Genomic DNA, 21,187 nt, shown 5'->3' on the forward strand with positions numbered 1-21,187 from the left:
AGGGACAAAAGCCTTTATATTTGGAAGAAGAAAATTAGTGGAAATTACTAATGTTCCATCAAATCTTCACAAGAGGATTAGCTGAGGGTTCCCCTAAAAGGGAAAATTATTTCCAAGCAATTATTTCCATAGCTAGAAAGGAAAGTGGCCCACAAAGACCTGGTGTTACTGGTTTCAAAATGCAAGCTTTGCTTTAAATCTCTTGCTAATTACAGATTTTTCTCAATTGAGTATGACTTTCTGAGATAAACAAAATACTTAGAACAGTCACAAAAGTTTCCTATAGAGGCTATACAAATTAATTTGCTTTCATTTTACTTCCTGAGGTCTTCCCAGGTCTTGCAATCTTAATTATTCTCTCACTTATTTCATCTGCCCAAAAAAGTCCATAGTTGCCAGTGTAGAAAATTCCTACCTGCAGTATATTTTGCATTATTTGGGCTTTCCTGGTCTGAAGAAACCATGTCAGAATTAATGGCATAAAGTGAGTGCTTCTATAGACTTCTTTTGCAATGCTGCCTGAAAATAGACCTGCATTTCCAGATGGTACTCTCCTGCATTTATGGACCTGGGTGGACAAATCAATTAATGAGTGAGACACCTACTGATTCTGCTGATCTGCTGTCAAGCCAAAATCTGTCAGGTCAAAGATCAAAACAAACCATGAGTCAAAAGATGAGGTTGAGAAAATCAATCTGATTTTCTGTTGTAGGCACTTTTTTGTATTGTATGAAAGAAGTCCATTTTATTTTCTGGAACATCTTAGGAACAGCTGTAAAAATAACTGAATAAAAAATTCCGTAGTGGTATGGTAATGTGTGTGCAGGTTTGTGGTGGTTTTTGGTTATGTGGGGTGGAGTAGATCATGTTATATAGACATATAGTAAGAGACCCAATATAAACTTTGAAACGTTCATCTCTTTTTCACTTAGTTAAACCATTTTATGTTCTGCTTTGTAGCATATTCATTCTTGTTATTTGGAAAAAAAAAAAAAAAAAAAAAAGAAAGAAGAAAACAAAAAAAAAAGAGAAATAAAAAAGCATGCTATGCAAAATACTCCTGCAGAGCCCAGTGCCTCAGCCTATTCCCTCTGCAGTTACTGAGCTCCCTGATTCCATAGGGAGGTATTTGGGGTCCCCAGATGTCTTAACTAGACACCAAAGAGTCTGTACATATTACTAACTTGGAACATTGGCTAAGCTAAGATCCCCAGAATTTGGCCATCAATTATAATAAAACTAGTATGCCCTCTTACCTCTGAAGCTTCAGTGATCTTGTCTCCTAAATCAGTCTGGCTTTAATACTTTGCAGTATTGCTATTCCAAGAGGTTGTGATCCCCTGTTTCCATTTTATCTTGGAATATGTATGTGCATGTTATTTATCGTTAGGGATAGTGCTGGCAGGAAGTGTGGGTGTCTGTGACTTGTGTACTAACTAGTTAAACTGTGAAAATGGAGTAAACTTCAACTCTTTTAGCACAATAAATTGTTTAAGTGGAATGAGCATTACCTCAAGAGGCAGACGTTACAGATCTCCACTGAAGCTAAAAGCATAAAAAACTGTTAGCTGCATTATTTAGAAAAATCAATTGCAGGAATGATAAAACAAAAAGAAAACAGATGAATTGCACCACAACCTAAAAAGAATTTCACTGGCTCTTATGGGAGAGTATCTGGGGATCTGCAATATAAGCTAATGTTGACAGATGGTAGAAGTAATTTTAAAATAGTCTAAGGAAGTGTGTATGCCAGAGGAAGAAAGATGGAAAATTAAAGGAAGAAAGGATCTACATAAAGCATGGCTGTGTTGTAAAATGCAAGGCAGTATGTCAAGATCACACCTTTATTTCACTTTTCAAACTCACTTTGATATATTAAAAGTAAAACATATTTTTTCTGCGAGCCCTGTAAGTACAACCTCTAAAAAGTGATCTGGATTCTTTCTGGCCTTGACATTGCCAGTTATAAGGACTGCATTTGGAACACAGCTAAATCTTTTGCTAATGGCATGTGAGCTAGGAAAGTGTCCAGCTTACTGGTAGAGAACTGCCTTAGTTCTGCATATCCAAGAAGAATAAAACTACAAAAAACATAGACAGCAACAGAAGCAGAGCCTGGGGGAAGCAGGTAAAAAGTAATTTTCCCACGGTCATTTGGTGGCCAGGGGAATAAAAAGGTCAGGTCCAGGGAATAAAAACCTCTAAATCTCTAATTTTCTAGATGTTTTCAAATAATTCTGTCTGTGCAGTGTTTAGATGCACTGGAAATTACTGATCACTAAACAGATGTTACCTGTGGTGGTCAACTAAAAGGGGTGTTTTGATGTGAGAGTGGAATCTCTGAATTGTATGGAAGCAGGGAAAAGATGATCTTTTTGTGGCAAATTGATCTGTCATTCTTGTACTTGAGAGTTTGCAGGTTGTAATGCTCAACTTAGACTATTAGGGAAATAGATATGTTGCAGGACAAACAGATATGATTACAGTTGACAAATGGAAAATGGAGTTTGTGCTGTGGATATCACTCTCATTAACAAATTTTAGGTACTATTGCAATTTTTTAAGTGCTGGTCTGTAAAGTTATTTGAAAAACAGTGTAGATCACAACATCACACTGAAAGTGATAAAATTTCATAGGTATAGTACAGGGATAAGTTGGATGCAGAGCCCAGGTAGGACCTTTGAAAAGGTTGCACAAGCAGATGTAGTACAGACATCAAACACCCAACTCCATACTGCAGCTGTAGTTTGGACCAGTCCTTTCCAGTGGGCAGAAACTTCTCTCTGAGTTTATTTGCAAATAGAAAGGGAGAGAGCAGTTTCCTGAGCTGTTGCTCAGATGATGAAGGCCGTCCACCGAACACAGGAAGTGACTGCTTAATCCGTGTGCTTTCTATTCTTTTCCATAAACAAGAAAGAAATGGCCCTAAGTTTACCATATTCTTCTGTCTGTGAGTCACTTTCAATTCATTGGTGCCTATGATCATACACTTGTCCTTATATGAGTATAATAAATAATCTGACAAATAAGTTTTTCTCAGTTGTTCTTTTACAGTGATCACAAAATGTCAGCAGAGATTCAGACAGAAGCACAAATTCTCTGTGTTCTTAATTATAAGTTCTCTATTCAGTATATAAAGTACAGGTGAAGAGGACTCATTTCTTTAATTCAAAGTTGAAAGGGTATTATCAGTTTTCCTGTAGATTACTTATGCAATCAGTTTTACAATTTGAGGTAAACAGTATTACATGTTCTTGCAGGCAGACTGTGGAACGTGTGACATTACAGAACCAGCTCCAGCAGCTTTTAGAAGCCCAGCGGTCAGAGGGCAAGTCACTGCCCACATCCCCAAGGTAAGGTGACTGGAACTGTACTGCTGCCTGTATTTGCACATTTTCATAATATATCAGTTATCAGAAGGAGTTGTGATCTGGCTAAATAGTAGATGTGTTCTGCAAAGAAAATGTGGGGCTACCTCATGGACTTGAAGCTGAGCTTCTAGAGTTTGACAGTTAGTAATGCTGATAAATATTGGAAATTTCTGAGTGTATATAGTCCCTGTTTCCCAATAGAGTGAAAGCCAATTTTACAGTGGAATGTAGTATGTTTTGAATTAGATGAACAGCAGAAGATCCTAGAAACCCTAGAAAATATGTAAAGTTTGATGATTTGTTGGTCGATCATACGTTACTTTTAGCAGTAAGTTATAAAAAGTTACCAAAAAAACCTGCTTTTATATTGAGAAGGTTTCTTATACTCATTAAATCTTCTACCTGCTCTGGCTTGTATAAAAAGTCAAAACTCTGGAAACTATTGTTTACGCATCCTGTGAGAAGTCACAGAAAGAAACACAAGTTTCAGACATTAAAAGAGGAAGACAGAGGACTGTGTCTGACAGTGAGAGATCTGCATGTAAGCAGACGACTTCACTCTCACAGCAATCTGAAGATGATTTTGAAAGAAATAAAGTGACTCACATGCAAATAGAGCTCGGTTTTTCCTTATTTTTTAATCTGTTTTCCTCTCTGGAAGCCATATACAGTGCTTTTCCCTATTTCAGAGTTTTTAGGGGTCTACATATATGTGAAACTGTAAAGCAAGCATAAAAGCTTCTGCAGCTATTGACAGTCAGAGCTGTGGTCATAAAGTATGAACTGGTAGGGTCAGTGACTGCATTTTTTCAATTCTCACGTAATCCAGAGCATTTTGCTGTACAAGTGCTCCTGGCCCTGAGTTTCATGTGTCACTATTTCAGACAAGTGCAAAGAGTTGCAGTTGTAGATAACAAAGACATTAGGATTGGAGACGCATTTGTGTAAAGGAACTTCAGCTGGAAAGGGTTGTAAACTCCAAACTCCTGCTGAAGTAGAAAACCACACTGGAAAAAATGGGGTTTGCCTTTTTTTAGGAATCTTTCTCTTCCCTGTGTGCCAGTTCAACAGAGACAATGGGACAAAAAGCTGTTTTCCAGCTCATTTGGTTTCTGTGATTTTTGCTGCCTGATCTTTCTAAGTGCTCTCACATCTGAGTTCTAGTGTGCACCAGGACTGTTTTACTGTCAGTATCAGATAAGATCAGGTGAAAGCAAATCCCTCATCATTCATTATTCCTGTAAAAGAGTAGACTTCAACATCATTTTTTTTTTTAAGTCACCAAGTCTGAAAATTACAATCTATTTATTTTATTTCATAGTTGGCTGCTACTTTTCCCTCTAGTTGGAGCTCACTTGTAGATATTTTCATCATCCAAGGAGGCAGTAGATAAGAGAACATATCCCTTTTATTAGGAATGTGCACTGTAGATAAATGCATGTTCTTCAGAGTATGTAGGTTTGCCTCAGGAAAAAAAAAAAAAAGCATAAAATTTATTGAAAATTAGGTGTTTAGTATAAGCATGTGAATTTTTTACTCTGTGAAAACTATGGACTCATCAGAGCAGAAGGTGCTTGCCAACCTCATAAGAACCTAAACTTTGTCACCTTGTCCTTGCTTATAGGAAAAGTGGTTTAAAGTAAGAAGGTGAAGTGTTATGAGCTCTAGCATATGTCACAGGAAAAGAAAAGGTCTATGCAATTTACATTCTTCACAAGTCAGGCGTTGTTGAAATTGCTGTTTCCTTCTGTAAAACTGTTGGAGTTCTAAATTTAATTTATTATTCTGTTAGTATTGAAATACATTCATGTCACCTTTCTCTTGCTTTTCAGTATTTCATATCTGAAAAGGTTTTCAGTGCAAATTACCCTGATTTTTTATGAGGTCTTGTATAGTTGTTATTATTAATACCAGATGCAGTTTAGATTTATGAAATCAATGCTCTGCAGAGAGGTGGTACTTTCACAGGACTTCGAATAAGCTACTTTTATGTTAATATGTGACTTGAATGGCAGGCATTAGACCTTGTGGATTTTTTTTGCATGTCAACTCACACAAACAGGAGTCGTTTCTCTAGAGTTTTCCTCATAAAGTCACATTTGGTGTTTGAATAACCATTCTAAGTTTTGATTTTAAGCAGGTTTGGGTTTTGGTTGGTTTTTTGTTTTTTTTGTTAGAGAAAGTGAAGATACTCAAATTCTGCATAGGAGTAGGAACAGTATTACATCCTTCTCTATGGAATCTTTGCTAGCATCACAGTAATGAATTCCATGTGAGTAGCGATGAAAAGGATAAGTAACAATAAACTGAGACAGACAAATATATTGGAAATGCCAGTTTCACATTTAGATATACCTTAATTTTGCTGTGACATTTCCTCTTTATTTCTTTAAGCTTGCCATCATCTCCTGCTTCTGGCAAACCCCAGTGGAAACCATCTGAAGCAGATGAATTGTCTCCACCAAAAAGTAAATTGAACACCCAAGATGGGATTCAGATTCTTGGCAGCTTGGGAACGAGCACATCTACTCGTGCTCGAGCTAAGATAAAAGATGAGGACTCCGATAAAATCTTGCGCCAGTTGTTGGGGAAGGAAATCTCTGAAAATGTCTGTATGCAGGAAAAGCTGACTTTGGAATTTCAGGATGCTCATGCATCCTCCAAGAACGTGAAGAAGATTTTGCCAGAGAAAAGGGAGCTGAAATTAGCCCGACTAAGGCAGCTGATGCAGCGGTCTCTCAGCGAGTCTGATACAGATTCAGCTAATTCTGAGGACCACAAGACCACCCCTTTGAAAAGAACTGACAAACCAAGACCTCAGCCTATAGTGGAGAGTGTTGAGAGCACAGAGAGCTTGAACATGATGCTTAAGAAGCACACTTCCACGGCAGGACGGCGCTTCCCCTTTGGTATCAGGGTTTCTAAGTCTGTGGACGGCCACAGTCCTTCCCCTACTTCAGAGAGCAGCGATGCAGATAATGAAGGCCCATATCAGTGTGGGACAGTACCTCCGAACCAGTTCTGTGGAGACAGCTCTCCATCCAGCACAGACAGTGCTACTGCCCAGAAGGTTGCCACCAGCCCAAAGAGTGCTCTCAAGTCTCCATCCTCAAAGCGCAGAACCTCTCAAAATTTGAAACTTCGAGTAACTTTCGAGGAGCCTGTGGTGCAGGTGGAACTAGCAGAATCAGAACTAAATGAGGAAAAGGATAAAGAGCGGAGCAAAGGACTCATGCGGGCTCCAGCCAGCTCTGGGGAGCATGCAGGGGACCAGCTGAAAAGGCCTTTTGGAGCCTTTCGGTCCATAATGGAGACACTGAGTGGCAACCAAAATAACAACAACAACTGTCAAACAGCAAACCTCATCAAAACCTCCTCAACGCTGCCTTTTACCTCACTAGGAAGGAAGACAGCAGAAAGCAAGGGAAATCCAGCAGTTGTCTCAAAAGGAAGAAACAAGCCAGTGAGTACACTGAAAGAAGGAGGGGCCTTTTTCTCCTTGTCTCATTAAGTAATGCATAAGTTTGACAGCTTCTTCCTTCTGCCTTTCTGTTGCAAAATGATACACACAAATATTTTATTGTATTTGACCTACAGAAAGCCCATCCACTTTTCAGTTTTGGAAGAATTTTCCAAGGAGTGTCAGGTATTGCTTATGTATAGAGTCTCTGCTCTTAGGGCACATGATTCTCATGTTCTGTGTTGAAAGCTTTTCACAGAGATGTGATTCACATGGAAATGATGTTTGGTGTTGCAGTGAGTGACAAAACACACAGTGAGAATGCCAGTCTTGAAACAATGCATTTTCTTAGGAGTAAATAACTGAAGGACTATCCCTGTCCTGTCCTATAAAGACTGATGAAGCCAACTAAATAAGAGAAATAACAAGGAAATATTGCAGAAGTGGTCCTTCCTGCTTCTGTGGGAGCTACAGCCAGCCCTAGGTGTTGAAACTGTCAGCAGCAAGTCTTGTTAACCACCTTTTTCTCATAACACAGATTCTTCTTGTGTCAGAGCATATGGTTGGCCTTTCAGAAAACATACTGGGTTCAGATCGTTCCCTCTCCGCAGTGAACAGAGTGCCCTTTCTGAGAACCTAAGGGAATGAGGGATGTGTGCACTTAAAAGGCTAGTCCTCTTGTTTAAAAGATAGGAGAAAATACTTGGAGAAAATGCCTCTTTCAAGGTTTTAGGTCATAGGTTGGACTCTGTGATCTCAAAGGTCTTTTCCAACATAGTTAATTCTGTGATTCTATGATTTTGTACTGAATAGAAGAGACAGATGTAGGAAATACTGTGGGTGCAGTATGTTTGTGGAGTAGAGAGAAGTGTGAGCATCTGGAGATACAATAGAGATGAGTGAGAAGGAATTGCAGATGATTTAATCCTCTGTGGAAGACAGGCAGGGAGGGAAGCAGTAGGTGGAAAGACATGAGGCGAAACAATAATCTCAAGATGAAAAAACCCATAAAGCAGGCCAGTAGGAGGAGGGGCAGCAGTAATGAATTATATACTGTAAAAAGTATGACAAGTTAATGGGAGAAAAATACAGGAAAATCTTAGGCAAAGAGGACGCAAAAGAAAGAGTGGAAAGAGAGAATTGGGAAATAGTGAATAGTCCATATTAGTGGGTACTGTTAGACCAGTAATGCTATTGCAAACTGAAATGAAATTAAATGAAACTGAATGAAAAATTCAAAGGAGACCTAAAGGGCTAAATAGAACTGGGACTTTTTAAAAGTCTTCTCTTAAAGTGAGTACATCACTCTCGCATTTCTTAAAAGTCTACTCAAAATCACAATATGAACTACTGATTTGAGTCTTTAAAGACATGCACCATCTAGTTGAGCAGCCAATTTAACAAAGAAGTTTTTATAACACAAATTTTTTTTTAATGGGTGATTCAGATTTTGTAGTGACGGGAAAAGACAGTCTGTTTTCAAAGATGTTCTGATAGGTTGCAAGGCCATGAGCATTTTTTGTAGTTCCCTAAGGAATTTGAAGGATTGGATGAGATAATTCTAACAGTATTGATGATTGCAATATAAAATGCTTGTTCTGTGAAAAGGCCATGTTTGCATGTCACTGCTGCCAGCATCAGAACTGTGGAAAGAATAAAATTTTCATACCAACCCAAAGGATCACAGCACATGTCTCAAAGAGGCAACAGATTCAGGTGCAAAAAGAAATTTGTTTAAATGTTGCTGTGGCTATCTGACTGCATGTTTTTAGTAGATTATGCATGTGGGAAGCTCTGTGCATGCTCTTAATTGTTATGATGTTGTACTTCTTTAGGATCCTTACTTCAGCTACACCAGTCTTTCTGCTAGCACGTTGAATGAAGAGCTGTGTAACTATGCTTGGTATGTGCTTACGCATGGTAATGTTTAGCATCTCTGTTGCCTTCTTTTCTCAAATTGTATGTGTTTGTTAACATTGCAACTGAAGCACTCAAATTGATTGATTTGCAAGAGGGGAAGTAGATGAACATCTAAATTCCTAGAAAAGCAGAAATTTATGATGGATTTCTGCTGATGTCACCATTGAACTGGCTACAGGATTTCAGTTCCAAGCAAGTACAGAAAGTATTCATGCTCATAAATCCACCAGGGTATGTAGCAGACTTTGGCTGAGTATTCTGCCTCTGTTGAATAAAAGTCAAGTACCAGATGAGAATGGAAATTAAATTTCCCCTCATGAGAAGTACAAAAAGACCACAGTTCATCTCTAAAGAGAATACAGAGAACATGAAGCAGAATGCTTTCCCGTAAGTCTAAGTGCTCTTCTGTTTTCACACATTTTTCTTACTTTTCTTTAGACTTCGAAGTTAAATCTATTTTTTAAAATTCTGATTAACTGAGGCTGTATTCAAACTCCTTAACTTAGTCCAGTTCCATCCATTGCAGATAGAAAGCAACCCCTCAATTCCATAAAGATATGTTGGAAAAAACAACACTTGATAAAATGTTTCTTTTATAAGCAAATGCTCTCTAAAAATGACCTGTCATTTTCACTTAACTCTTAACACTCATAAATTCCTTTTTTCTTTTTCTGTTAAACTGAGATGTAAAGTTAGTTTGATATTAGTTATTCTGCAGTTCAAGATCGTACATCACTTTCAAGTTAAGTGTTTTCTAAACATCTGATGCATGGAGAAAGGGGGGCTCCATTCACTAGTTTTCTGTTGTCAGGACCTTCCCATGCTTAAAAACTCCATTTCTGTAATGGAAATATTAGTCTTGTTCAGAAGCCATTGGCACAGTGTATGTGAAGCCAGAAACTGTAAGATTTCCAAGAGGTTTCATTCTCTCCTGAAAAAAAAAGAGGGAAACTTCTGTGCAGAAAACTGGATAGCAGCAGTTTGAGGGAGCATCAGTGGGCAGCTTCCAGTCAAAACATCCAGCTGCCTGTCCAGATCGTAGAGTAATACAAAATGATTAATCTCATCCTTATGTTAGAGACATCTCCTAGGTGTAGGCAGTTGTAATTTGTCACTTGCCTTGTGTAACTGCTCTTGTGTGGGAATGGCAATGTGGCATTTTCCCAGAAATGAGAGACAGGAAATGTCTGGCTGCCACTGCAGGGCTGTGGAGTCACTTGCTCGGGGAGTGATGGTTGGCATGAGCTCCAGGCACTGCTGGTCCAGGCACCATGTCCTAAAGCTGTCCCCATTACCATGGACACTTGAAGAACCAGAGAGTAGGAAGCAAGGAGCAGAGTGCATGAATGGTGCAGCTTGAGGAGGCTGTTACAGTACCCACAAATCAGGACATGGGCAAACTATGTGCCAAAGTCTGTGGCATGAGATTTCGAGATGTCACATAAGAATGGAAGTTGTATTTTCTTTTCAGAAACGAGGACACAGACCTGAAGGTTCTCAGAGATTCTAAGCTAGCCTTTGTAATGACCTTTAGCATATTTTGTGATTTTTGTATGGCAAAATGGGTGCCTGTCATTTGTCAGCTACATGATGCCCAGTAGCTGTAATATTTAAATCTTAAAAGAACATCACCATTGTGCACCACAACCTCCTAGATACTGCTTGAGTTTTTCCTGGATAGTCTGAGGACACTATGTAATTACCATTTCAGAACTATCTTGAAAAAAATTTAAAAACCCACCATTTTTGGAAAACAGGATGGTCTTTGGTGGTTAAAACCTTAACAGATTTTTACATTGGGCAGTTATATTTCTGAACACTGGCCCAAGCCCATTGTGACACTACACCCTTATAACAGGGGATTTCATTAGCATTTTCTGAAATCTGAAGTCATTATACAAAATCTGCTTTCAGTGAGATTGCATTCCTGCCAACTGATTTCCAGCACTTTTTCTTCAGCTTCTGTTGTTTTAATTTGGTTTTGTTTTGGTTAGGTTTTTTTGGGTTTTTTTTGTTTGGTTTGTTTTCATTCTAAATACCCTAAAGTACATTAAGGCTTTGTAGTTTACTTCTTTGAGTTGGTCAAGCTTAATAGTAAAGGACTGTGCTAAAATTTTTAGTGGCCTATTTAAATTTTATATACTCTATTTTTCTTAAAGCCTTGGAGGGAATTTTGGATGTGCGAGGTGGTTTGGGATATTTTTTTCCTCTTCTGGAGGGATTAGCTACTTTTTGCACATTACAACTCAAAGCAAATACTTGTAATATTTTTCCATCTCACATGTATGCTAATGAACTGTTCTTTCCTACACTTTGAATCATCTGAGATCTGCATTACATTAAAATAAGTAGTAACTCACCATATCAATATAAAACCCTGTATTAGGTATAGCTATGAACAGCAAAAATTGCTTTCTACCTGAGCGTGCTCAGCAGCGTCTATCATCAGATGTTTGTCAGATAGTAAAATGGGCATGCTTCTAAAACAGCAACTTTAAACTAATACATATTCCCCTCCTAGGCCTAATACTGGATAAATTACAACTTCAAATATATTCTCCAGAAAAAGAATGCCTATCTATATGTCCATCAAAGTAGTAACCATTCATGTTAGTAGAGTATAACATGAATGTGAAAGTAACTTTGTTGCAGAAGATTTACATTTGTTCTCTTGTGAACTGTTGTGATCATACGTCACTGCTTGTTGCATGAGATGATGTATTAGTGATACAGACACTAGAATCTGTTAGAAATTCAATTAGAAATTTGGTTACTAATTAGCAATATTAATAATACATTTTCTCCAGATCAGGAGCCACAGTTGTAAAAAGCATATCTCTTCAGTATTGTCACCTAGAGACATCTGCATTGGTCAAAAACTTTCTTCTTTGAGGTCACACTGCAACTGTAGAGCTGCCAAAGGGGCTTTTGGTTTGCCTAGTGAGCCTCTACATGGGGAAATCACCCACAGGCTCTTTCAACACTGCAAGCCTAGGCCAATGCAGCAGGTTAGTCTTGGCCTTATAAAGCATCCTTTAGTAAAGATACATGGTTAATGCTATGATAACAGCAATGCATGTGAAATGCCAACATGTAGGTATGGCAAAGAGTTACGCTCCTCTTTTACCTCCTCAGACTCAGTCTTGCAAAATCTGTCTTGTCTGGCTCAATTCTGTGCCTTTTGCTCTTGTTTTGGGTATGTGACAACTGTAATTTAGATGAATAAAGGGGGTTTTAAAATGGAATGATCACTCATGCACTTCTTATTAGGACCCAAAACCATTGGTCAGCTTCTGTTAAACCCTGAAGTAACCACCAGGTTAACTAACCATCCAAAGTATAAGTTTCTTGTGAATATTAGGTTCTTTGTGATGGTTGTAGAGTGAAATAAAGCTATTCTGGCTTACAAGAGTCAGGCTTATGAGTTAAAGGTAAACTCCTTCATACACACTCTTGCTCTCACTCTAGCGTCTGTCCTTTGCAGCAGCAAACCAGCTAGTCATGGTTGTATTGTTGGAGTTTTGGTCTTCAGTAGTAATAACTAAAAGTGAGGCTCTTAACAGGTTTGAAAATTACCGTGGCTTGGATGCTTAGTGAACAGTCAGTTGGAAGGTTAATTGAAGGGGAACATGCTGGGAATACAGAACAAGAGCATATGAAAGGAAGTGAAGAAAATAAGTGCTACAAATACGTTGCGCTTAATTTTTCTACTCTAATTGGCAAGTTGTCGTTCAAATCTCCTCCACAATAGATAGATAGGTTCTTTTCTCTCTGATGATTATTAACGTTGATAATTCTTTTACAGGCAGAGTCAGAAACCAATAGGATACGTCTGATGTTAGTTGTAGTGGATCCTTCTGTCACTGTGATACTTTTCTCTAAAGTACAAGGAATTTTTTAATATTATTTGCATTATTACCAGAATGTGACAACAGCACACTAATTAGTGCTGTGACTTAAAAAGCACCTCATCATCCCATTGTTTTTCAGGCTTGATTTCAGAATGAATTTATAACTCAGAAAAAATTCGTAATATTAAAAAGAGTTTTGTTTAGCATATGTCTCGAAAAATAAGCCCAGAGAGAAAGATTAATTCAGATTTGAATACATACAAGTGAAACAAAACAGGGTAAATAAACACACTGCCAACCCCTTTATATTTTTAGTGTTACCACTGAGTAATTTTCTCCTTTTTTTTTTCCAGGCATGATGACATCAACTGGAAAATCCAGAAATCTGACAGTCAAATGAGTATTGAAGAGCCAGAGCTGCAGGAATTCTTCCTCTAAAACATGTCATGATGTCTCACTTTGTTTGAGATACCTGAAATATAGCCTTTTGAAACACTAATATGAGACATACCCCTCACCAGCAAAACAGCAGCTGTTAGGATGCCTTAATTTGTATCAGTTAGACCATATACAAATCTTTTTTATGATATATGTGTATATGTAACTTGTTTGTAAGCTGTGCTGTGTAAAGGCATGGGTGAGCAGAAGTAACAATTTGAAAATTGTTATGACACTTGCAACCTCCAAAATGTTTGTTTGGCCACAGAACACGTTTTCTACTTTGTGTCTTGCATGGATATATTGTCATATATCTTTATTTCCCTTTGTCAACAGCATATACTGTCAAAGTTTCATCCAGGACTCTGCCTGTGCAGCTCCTCAGTGAGATGAAGGCAAAAGCATTGATTTTTTTTTTAGTATGTTTTGTCTGTTGTTATTTCTATTTTTTGTAAAAAGGAAATAAAGACAGTGTTAATAGGATACACTGTGCAGATAACTTGCTGTAATTAATTTCCTGTTTGAGGTATAAGGTTTTTTTGTTCTTTTTGATGTTCATTTGATAATTAGACAACATTTGATAATTAGACAACATCTGGATTTCAGTCAATTAGTTGTGTCAAGAGTTGCTTTAATGTTTAGTAGTCCTTTATCAGCTTTAAAACATGTAGAAATAAAAAGTGTAAATGCAGTTTTAAGTTACCAATTACTGCTGCTTTCCAAGCGCTGGAAGTGTGCTCAGCTTTGTTGAAGTTACTGCATAATCTGCTGAAACTCTAATCCATATTCTCTCAAAGCTGTCATGATTCCTTTATTGAATGTTCTTTTAACTTTTCAGAGAAAATTAATTAATTCACTTTGTTTCTGGTAAACTATGAGTACATTCTTCAAATGCATCCTACAGCACAACATCCAAAAGCAGACTACTAGGCAATCTTTACTTGTCAGCATTTATTTATACCAAATATGTGTGCATATATTTGCTTTATTTTGTTTTGATTATGTTGATTTATTTCCATTTGAAGACTACTACAGTTTGCTGAGAAAGATTCAAATTCATGAGGATTTGTTTTGCTGACTGTTCTGATATAACACAAGGAAGTCAAAGGAAGTTTGCCAAGGAAATTTTTTCTTTGTCACAAAGCAGTCATAGAATCATGAAGTGGTGTGGGCTGGACAGGACTTTTATAGATCATTGAGTTCCAACCTCCCAGTAGTGGGCCAGGACATAAAAATTATGATCTTGTGATAATTAAATTCCTGCAAACACAGAATTAGTAAGTAAAAAAATGTGGGCACATGAGGATTTTGATTAAGTACGATGGGGTTGATTTCTGTGCTGTGTCTCTTGCCCTTTTTTTTTGTGTTTATCTTGACTGTTTGGCTTCATTTATGGTCAGTAAGGAGAGAGAAGTTTCCTCTTTATGATTCATTCTACCTATTAGATGTCATATTTGCCAGGAGAATCAGCTAATCCCTTCCTATTAAGGGAAGCTGAGATAGTAAAGCTATAGGAATAGTTACTTACTATTTGGATGCCTTTAATTAGGTGTGATAAATGTCTTTTTTGATGTCAGTCTTCAGGGCAATGTCACATTTGGCCACACAGCTTGCATGGACCAAGATGGCTGAATGCCCCGGGCACCTTGGGTAAGCACAGAGTACTACTGGATAAATACCGGGGCAACTGAGACATCAGAAAAACAGATAAACAAACAGGAAACAAACAAACAAAACCCCAAACAAAAAACAAAACAAAACAGAACAAAAAACCCCAAAAAACAAACAAACAAAAAACCCAAACAAAACAAACAAACAAACAAAAAACAAACAAACAAAAAAACCCCCCAATATACACAAAAAACCCACCCCAAAGCCCACACAATATTAAAAAATAAAAGCCTGAACTTGCAGAAATGAAATTCAGAAATTCTTTCCACAATTCTTATCTGCCACTTGGCAGCGCTCTGATTTTTTTAGCTAAAGTGATAAACCTTGCACGCTAGCTGACCTGTTTAAAGAAACAACCAAACCTCCAAAAATATCTGTGAGTCAGGAACAGCAATACCTCTAACTGGGCCTCCTGTCATCTGTGTGCATATGAAAAATCTGAAAGAAAAATGAGAAGAGACACATGTGCTGCAATTGCCAGAGTGGTGAAAGAGAGCTGAAAAGGAGAGATTCTGTGTCTGGTAGAGAGGCTTAAAACAAAGTGGCAATCTGCATTTTTGAGAATGTGAAGAGAGTTGATAGTGTTCACGTGAATGGCTGAATGATCGTGACTGACTGGAGATGTGTAAAGTCTGCCACAGTCTGTTGTACCTAGCTGAAGCAGGGGATAAAACTGAATTTCAGTGTAAGGATTTGAAGCAGACCAAGATGTAAATATTGCCAAACCCTGGAAGTAAGAAACTGCCTACTCTAGAGAGTAGGATTTAAAAGTTATCTGCTCTCTGCAATGCAGCAATTTACAAAGTATATTCTTACACAGCATGTGGAGAATCTGCTGTATAATGCAAGTATGGTAGGGCAATGCAGATTACTACATGAGATAATATGATGCCAGGAGATGTTTGGGATCTGTGCTTAAAGATATGCATGGCTCTTGAGCACATTGCAATAGAAAGATATCTGGGGGCAAGCTAGTGCAGAAGAGAGGCCAGCTTGATATAAACATGAAAAGTAGTGTCTGGAAGGCTTGTGAACTCATGTTGTATAAACTGCTGATTTTATTTGTATTATTGTTCCTTATTTGTAGTCTTTTTCCTACCCAGAGCCCCAAAGCCTGCACATGGTACAATCTGATGTCATGCCTTTTAGAGAAATGCTGCTTCTGTGATCTTCAGCTGGCTGATTCCTGTGTGCTTTGTGTATTTGTATCCTTAGTAGCTATAAAATCCAGGTGCTGTTATTTCTCCTGTTTAGTTTATAATCCTTGAAGCATATCCCTTCTGGCATGAGTCTAAATCAGGCTTCTGTCAGCAAAGCATAAGCATTTCCCAGAGGCAGAAGAGATGATCAGGGAATTTGCATCAAACATCTTCAGAAAATGCCACTTACCCTAAGCTTTTAGCAGGAACATAAACCCCTTATGATTACAGCTCTTACATAAAAGATCCTCCTCCATCCACTCAGAAGCTTTTGATCCAAGAAGTCAGTGATTTGCTAATGAACCAATGTGTGTCTTAGTAAAACTGTACCTGTGGACACCACAGATACAAAGAATAACTTTTCACGATCTGTCACCCGAAGATGTCAGAATAAGCCTCCCGGTGTTTATCCTGCTGTTCTGTACCAAAGGTGATAAACAGGGCGCCAGAGAGCAGTAGTGAATTCCCAATTTCAGGTAAACTCTGACACCTTTTTTGAAAAATGAAAATAATTTGCTAAGAGCCTTGTGATTTTTTCATGGTTGACTGATGTATTTTGTTCTGGTATTTGATACAATCAGCATATGGACACACATGCAGCATCAAAACTGCAAGAATGGTGCTTTAATTTAATCAGCGTAATGGTGGGTTGTACTTTGTCCTGCATTAGTAAAGCAGCATTTTCATAACAGTCCATTTGTCTACCTTACAGTGTCCAAGGGAGAGGTCAAATACGTTGGTTTAGAAAGGTATTAATAAATAAACTATAGTCAGCATAGTTGTATGATGGAAGAGACTAGTTAGACAGTTTAGATTTAATATTCACTTCACTTCACTGTAACTGTCACTCAGAAACCGTTTTGTAACATCAAGCTGGCATAAGATCAATGGCATAACAAAATATGACTGACAGCATAACAGTAAAAAAAATACTCCAACATCCACTTATTTATAACAAGGTGGTAACTGTCTCAGAAATTGCTCTCTGAGAGCTGATTTGTTGCATGTTTCATCACCTAACATCACAAGAAACATCAGAATATGATCATGCAACACGATCAAAACTAAAGTAAAAATGTCAGCACATCATATGCCAGGTATGAGTTAATGGATTAGTGAAGGGATCTCAAAGGTGAGACAACTTTGCATGTAGACTAATATTCACCTCCTCATACGCTTGAAAGATTTCTTAGCCTTTTAAAAACCTAGTAAATGAAAAATCAACAGAAAGATTTGTTTTAAATTTAAAATTTGTTTTAATCCCTATATTGTAGCATCAAACTGCAAGGCTTAATTGTCTGTCATGAAATGTTTTTTCAATGACATAGTAGGAATAATTTCTCAAAATATATTTCATTTCCTATCATAAGTTCTGAAATGTCTTTCCCACTGTACAGCAGTGCTCAAGTATGGGCTGTTACTTAATTAGCTTTTGTATAACTTTTTATCTCTGCATTTTGAGGTTGGAAGTAAGCAAACAGTTATGCAGGAGAAGTACAGCACATGCCCTGCAACCACAGTATCTTTCAGACATAGAACTACCATGAGCACTCTGTGCCCAAGTGTAAAAAGCCCAGACAGGCGATTACCCACAGTCCATCCTCTGCCTCTGCAGAATATCACTGCCCTATCACCTTCCTGCATACACCAGATGTACTATTCACTATTTGTACCCATCTTTTCTTCATTATAATGGCTGCTCAATATGTAGCTTTGATCCGAGTATCAGAGACTTTAGACAGGAGAAAGCAGATAGGTTCTTAATATGCCACACAACCTCTTCCAAGTGAAAAGGGTGCTGCGTACACAGCACCAACCCGTCCTCTTTACACACATTCAGTAATGCAGCACCACTTTTCCAGATACTCCAGATTTTGTAGCGTGGACAGCTTTTGTCTAACTTATATGATCAGCTGTAAATAATAGCTCTAGCCATCTGTTTCCTGGAGAACATTTTTTTGACAGCTGCAGAGTCACTTCCTTTCCCACTCTAACAGTTAGGTGTTTTGCCAGTGTGCTTACTGGCAAGCAGTGTACAGGAAGAAGGAAAATAATTATTCAGTGTATATTTGGGAAACTGATAAGAAATCCTGATGCTGTTAGAACACAGAGCTAGCTTTTTATCTCTGTTTTCAAAAGGCAATATGGCTCCAAGAAAAGAAAATCATGCGGGTCTGGAAGTGAAAGGAAAAGGCCCAAAAAAGAGTTTGCCCTCTTTCCTGTTCAGACATTAACATAACCTTATGTTTAGATAGGGTATGGAAAAGCTGCAGCTTAGGGACAAATTCAGGGGCTTTGCAGTTCAAAAAACTATGGCCTGGCCATATGCCTGTGTGTTTGCATATGCATGAAAATGTTAAGACCACTATCTTCTAGTATACAGCTAAAAAGGAGGATGAAAATAATCCTTCCTTGGAAATAACCTCTCCTTGTTGGTCTGCACATTGTCTGCTAGGGGCAGAACAAGAAGCAGTAAATATAGAGCTGTAGCAAATGATACGGAGGTCATGTGTTAGCAAAATTTTCCACAAGTAATGATAGCACTGGAAACAATAGCCAGGGGGATGATGGGAGAGAGTCATAATCAGAGGATTTTAAGAACAGGTGGGAGAAGCAACTGTCTGAAATTACATGCTACCAACAACCATCAGAAATGCCATCAGGCAGGCGGGCAGGCAGCTGGACTTGGGTGACATCCCTCTGAGATCCCTTTCAGGCAGCTCTCCTTTAATGGATCTGTGATTCTAGTGTGATTTTGCCTTTTAAGAATCAACTTAAAAGGGAAAACTGTGAGGTCTTCAGACCTTGTGACTTTTATAGCACTGTCAAAACAACCAACAATTCTGCCAGTGGTCCATGATACGGCATTTTTTTTCTGAGAGCACTGGTCAGATAAGATTCACCTACAGGTTTGATAAGGAATCAAAGAAATGACTTAACTTTAGGCTTTCTTGAAAATGTCTACCCAAACGTGACAGCTTCTAAAATATTCTTCTGGTCTTTTAAGATAAAATCCTTTTGTTCAGTGCAATGCCCACTTTTCACCAGGCACCAGGAGCTATAAGAAAAGGGTTTTTACAGGAGTCTCATGTTTTACTGTACACGAACTGCTTGTTTTCCTAGCAGTGGGAGCAAGGCCTGCCCCGAAAAGAACTGCACCCTAAAAGTACATGTGTAAAACAGGCTGTTCACAGTTTTTTTCCTGTTTTTCAGAGGGAATTGTTTGTAATATGTCACTAGTTGAACTTGCCACAGGTACTACTAGCTCTCTTGGGTGCAGTGCCCTCACATGCTGCAGTGCTCACTGTTTCCTGCTGGTGTCAGGGAATAATTCACTGGTATTGCTCAAGAAGAACTCACTTGGCAATACATGATAGAATGCTGATTAGATCTTTGTTATTCCAGGTCCTTTATTTACCAAGTAAAAAAGTAAATAAATCAGCCAATTCTTTTATTTCCTGGAGCATGACATCTGACAGTTGACCTAGAGGAGACAATAAACTTCCTCTTACCGTGAAGATTTAAATCCCAAAAACATATTTGAGGGCAGTTGCATTTGTGTGAACTACTTTCTGAGACACTTGATAATGAGAAAATCCTTTGTGTACCCCTTACAGATCACAATGGTCCTTGGATTTCCTAAAATCTTAACAGAAGAAAGAAATAGCCTCAAAATCTATAGCCTATAATTTCTGGATCCACTGGGAATGCATTTGCAATAAAGAAATTTACATGCATTGCTTTTAAAATAGTACAAACAAAAAAAAGTCGGTTTTGCTGACTTTTGCCAGTCAGCAAAAGTGCTGACTGGTCTCGCCTAAAAGTCACTTGAATGTCTCAGTGTCTTCAGTGTATTTGCCTAATATGTTCCTGGGCATACTCTCCTAAGCAGCTTTTCTGAAGCTGTTTTCCCTCTACAGTACGGAGTAGAAAACAAACATATTCATGAGCAGCTCTAATTCTGTGGTAGAAAACTGCCATCCAGTGACATCCAGTGTCAGCATTGAGGATAATTTTTGCCGGTTTTTAGTAGAATGGCAATATGTCTTCATACATCTTTTGATACTGAAGGTAAGCACTTTAAAGCATACTTCAAAGAATTAAAAGAAGTTAAGAACAAAGATTACTACAAAGAAATCTCATTGTAGATATTCACCTTGAAAGCCTTTGCTGTCTTCATATGAGCAGGGTAAGCATATGCTGAAACAGGGAGAAAATCCTTTTTATGCCATAGCAATTAAAAACCCCAGATCTTCTCCTAGTTTGCCTTTTTTATACTTTTAAAACTCACATTAAATAGGCACATATTTCATTAGTCAATATTAAAAAGACAAAATATTCATCTGGATATCAAATGTATGTTTCAATTTAATTTGAGGTTGTGTTTGTGAAAGTCCTCTACTGGAAAAGTAGTGAACTTGCTCTTTTGGAATTTCTGGTTTTGTTGGGTATAGAAATTTGCCACATGACAAATAGCCATCTGTAGGGAGGCATTTCAATGCCTATTTCAGCCTTTTTCCTGAAAGACAGGAGAGACTTGCGCTTCCACATGAACATTTTAGATCAGAATCCGTGTGTTTAACATGTCAGTTATCTGTTCTGATCAGCCCTTAGAACAAAGACTGGACCATATCCAGTAGAGACTAAGGAAAAGAGAGTTTGATGTTGTTTAAAACCAAAGCAGCTAAGCCACGTGGAGGTTTCCACTGCTGTCTCTCAGATAAGTGCTTGGCAGTCAAGAGGCCACTCATGCTTCTCCTGTAACTGCACCTTTTGAAGCAGTTGGAAGCCACCACCTTTACGACTATTAAGTCAGGTAGGGGAAGAGAATGAATTTGTTCTGACAGTAAGAAGAGTACAGATTTCCAGAAACAGGAGAAATCCATTTCTACAGAGACTGATTTTTCATTTCTACCCTTGTCCTCTAAGTATGTGGATGGATGGGGATAGATATACACTCTTTTATATGTATATTTATATGTAAATGTATAGATACACATCAGAAGAACTTAAGTTGTCACACAGGCATAACACAAAATATAACTTGGCAGCTACTAGGACATTTTGTGACCTTCACCTAGATTTATGGAGCAGAACATATTCTGAATATGCCTATTCAGAATAACAGTAACTTCGAAGAACTGAAAGTATGCTGTGCAAGACAATAGGGAGTTCTTTAAGAAATATTTCACATAAAAGTCTCTTTAGAAGCCACAGTTCTAATGATATATTTAGAACTTGATTCAACATGGCTGGGAAAGATTTTAGATACAAAC

General features: G+C 38.0%; 1 protein-coding gene across 9 annotated transcripts in view; it reads left to right on the forward strand.

The window, feature by feature from the left end:
• The window catches only part of SNCAIP (synuclein alpha interacting protein), an 87,228-nt gene extending 73,327 nt beyond the window's left edge, over window positions 1-13,901 (forward strand). For 7 of the 9 annotated variants that reach the window (XM_064403031.1, XM_064403030.1, XM_064403033.1 and 4 more), the window contains 4 exons: window positions 3,262-3,354; window positions 5,767-6,835; window positions 8,668-8,735; window positions 12,957-13,901. In XM_064403031.1, the coding sequence (XP_064259101.1) occupies window positions 3,262-3,354; window positions 5,767-6,835; window positions 8,668-8,735; window positions 12,957-13,041 (1,315 nt within the window). In that variant the 3' untranslated portion in view covers window positions 13,042-13,901. Of the gene's footprint in view, window positions 1-3,261; window positions 3,355-5,766; window positions 6,836-8,667; window positions 8,736-11,559; window positions 11,761-12,956 lie in introns of all 9 variants that reach the window. The other 2 variants (XR_010352203.1, XM_064403038.1) reach the window with 2 other exon arrangements.
• Window positions 13,902-21,187: the final 7,286 nt, after the last annotated feature.

Source organism: Passer domesticus, chromosome Z (assembly GCF_036417665.1).
Source record: "Passer domesticus isolate bPasDom1 chromosome Z, bPasDom1.hap1, whole genome shotgun sequence".
Lineage (NCBI taxonomy): Eukaryota > Metazoa > Chordata > Aves > Passeriformes > Passeridae > Passer > Passer domesticus.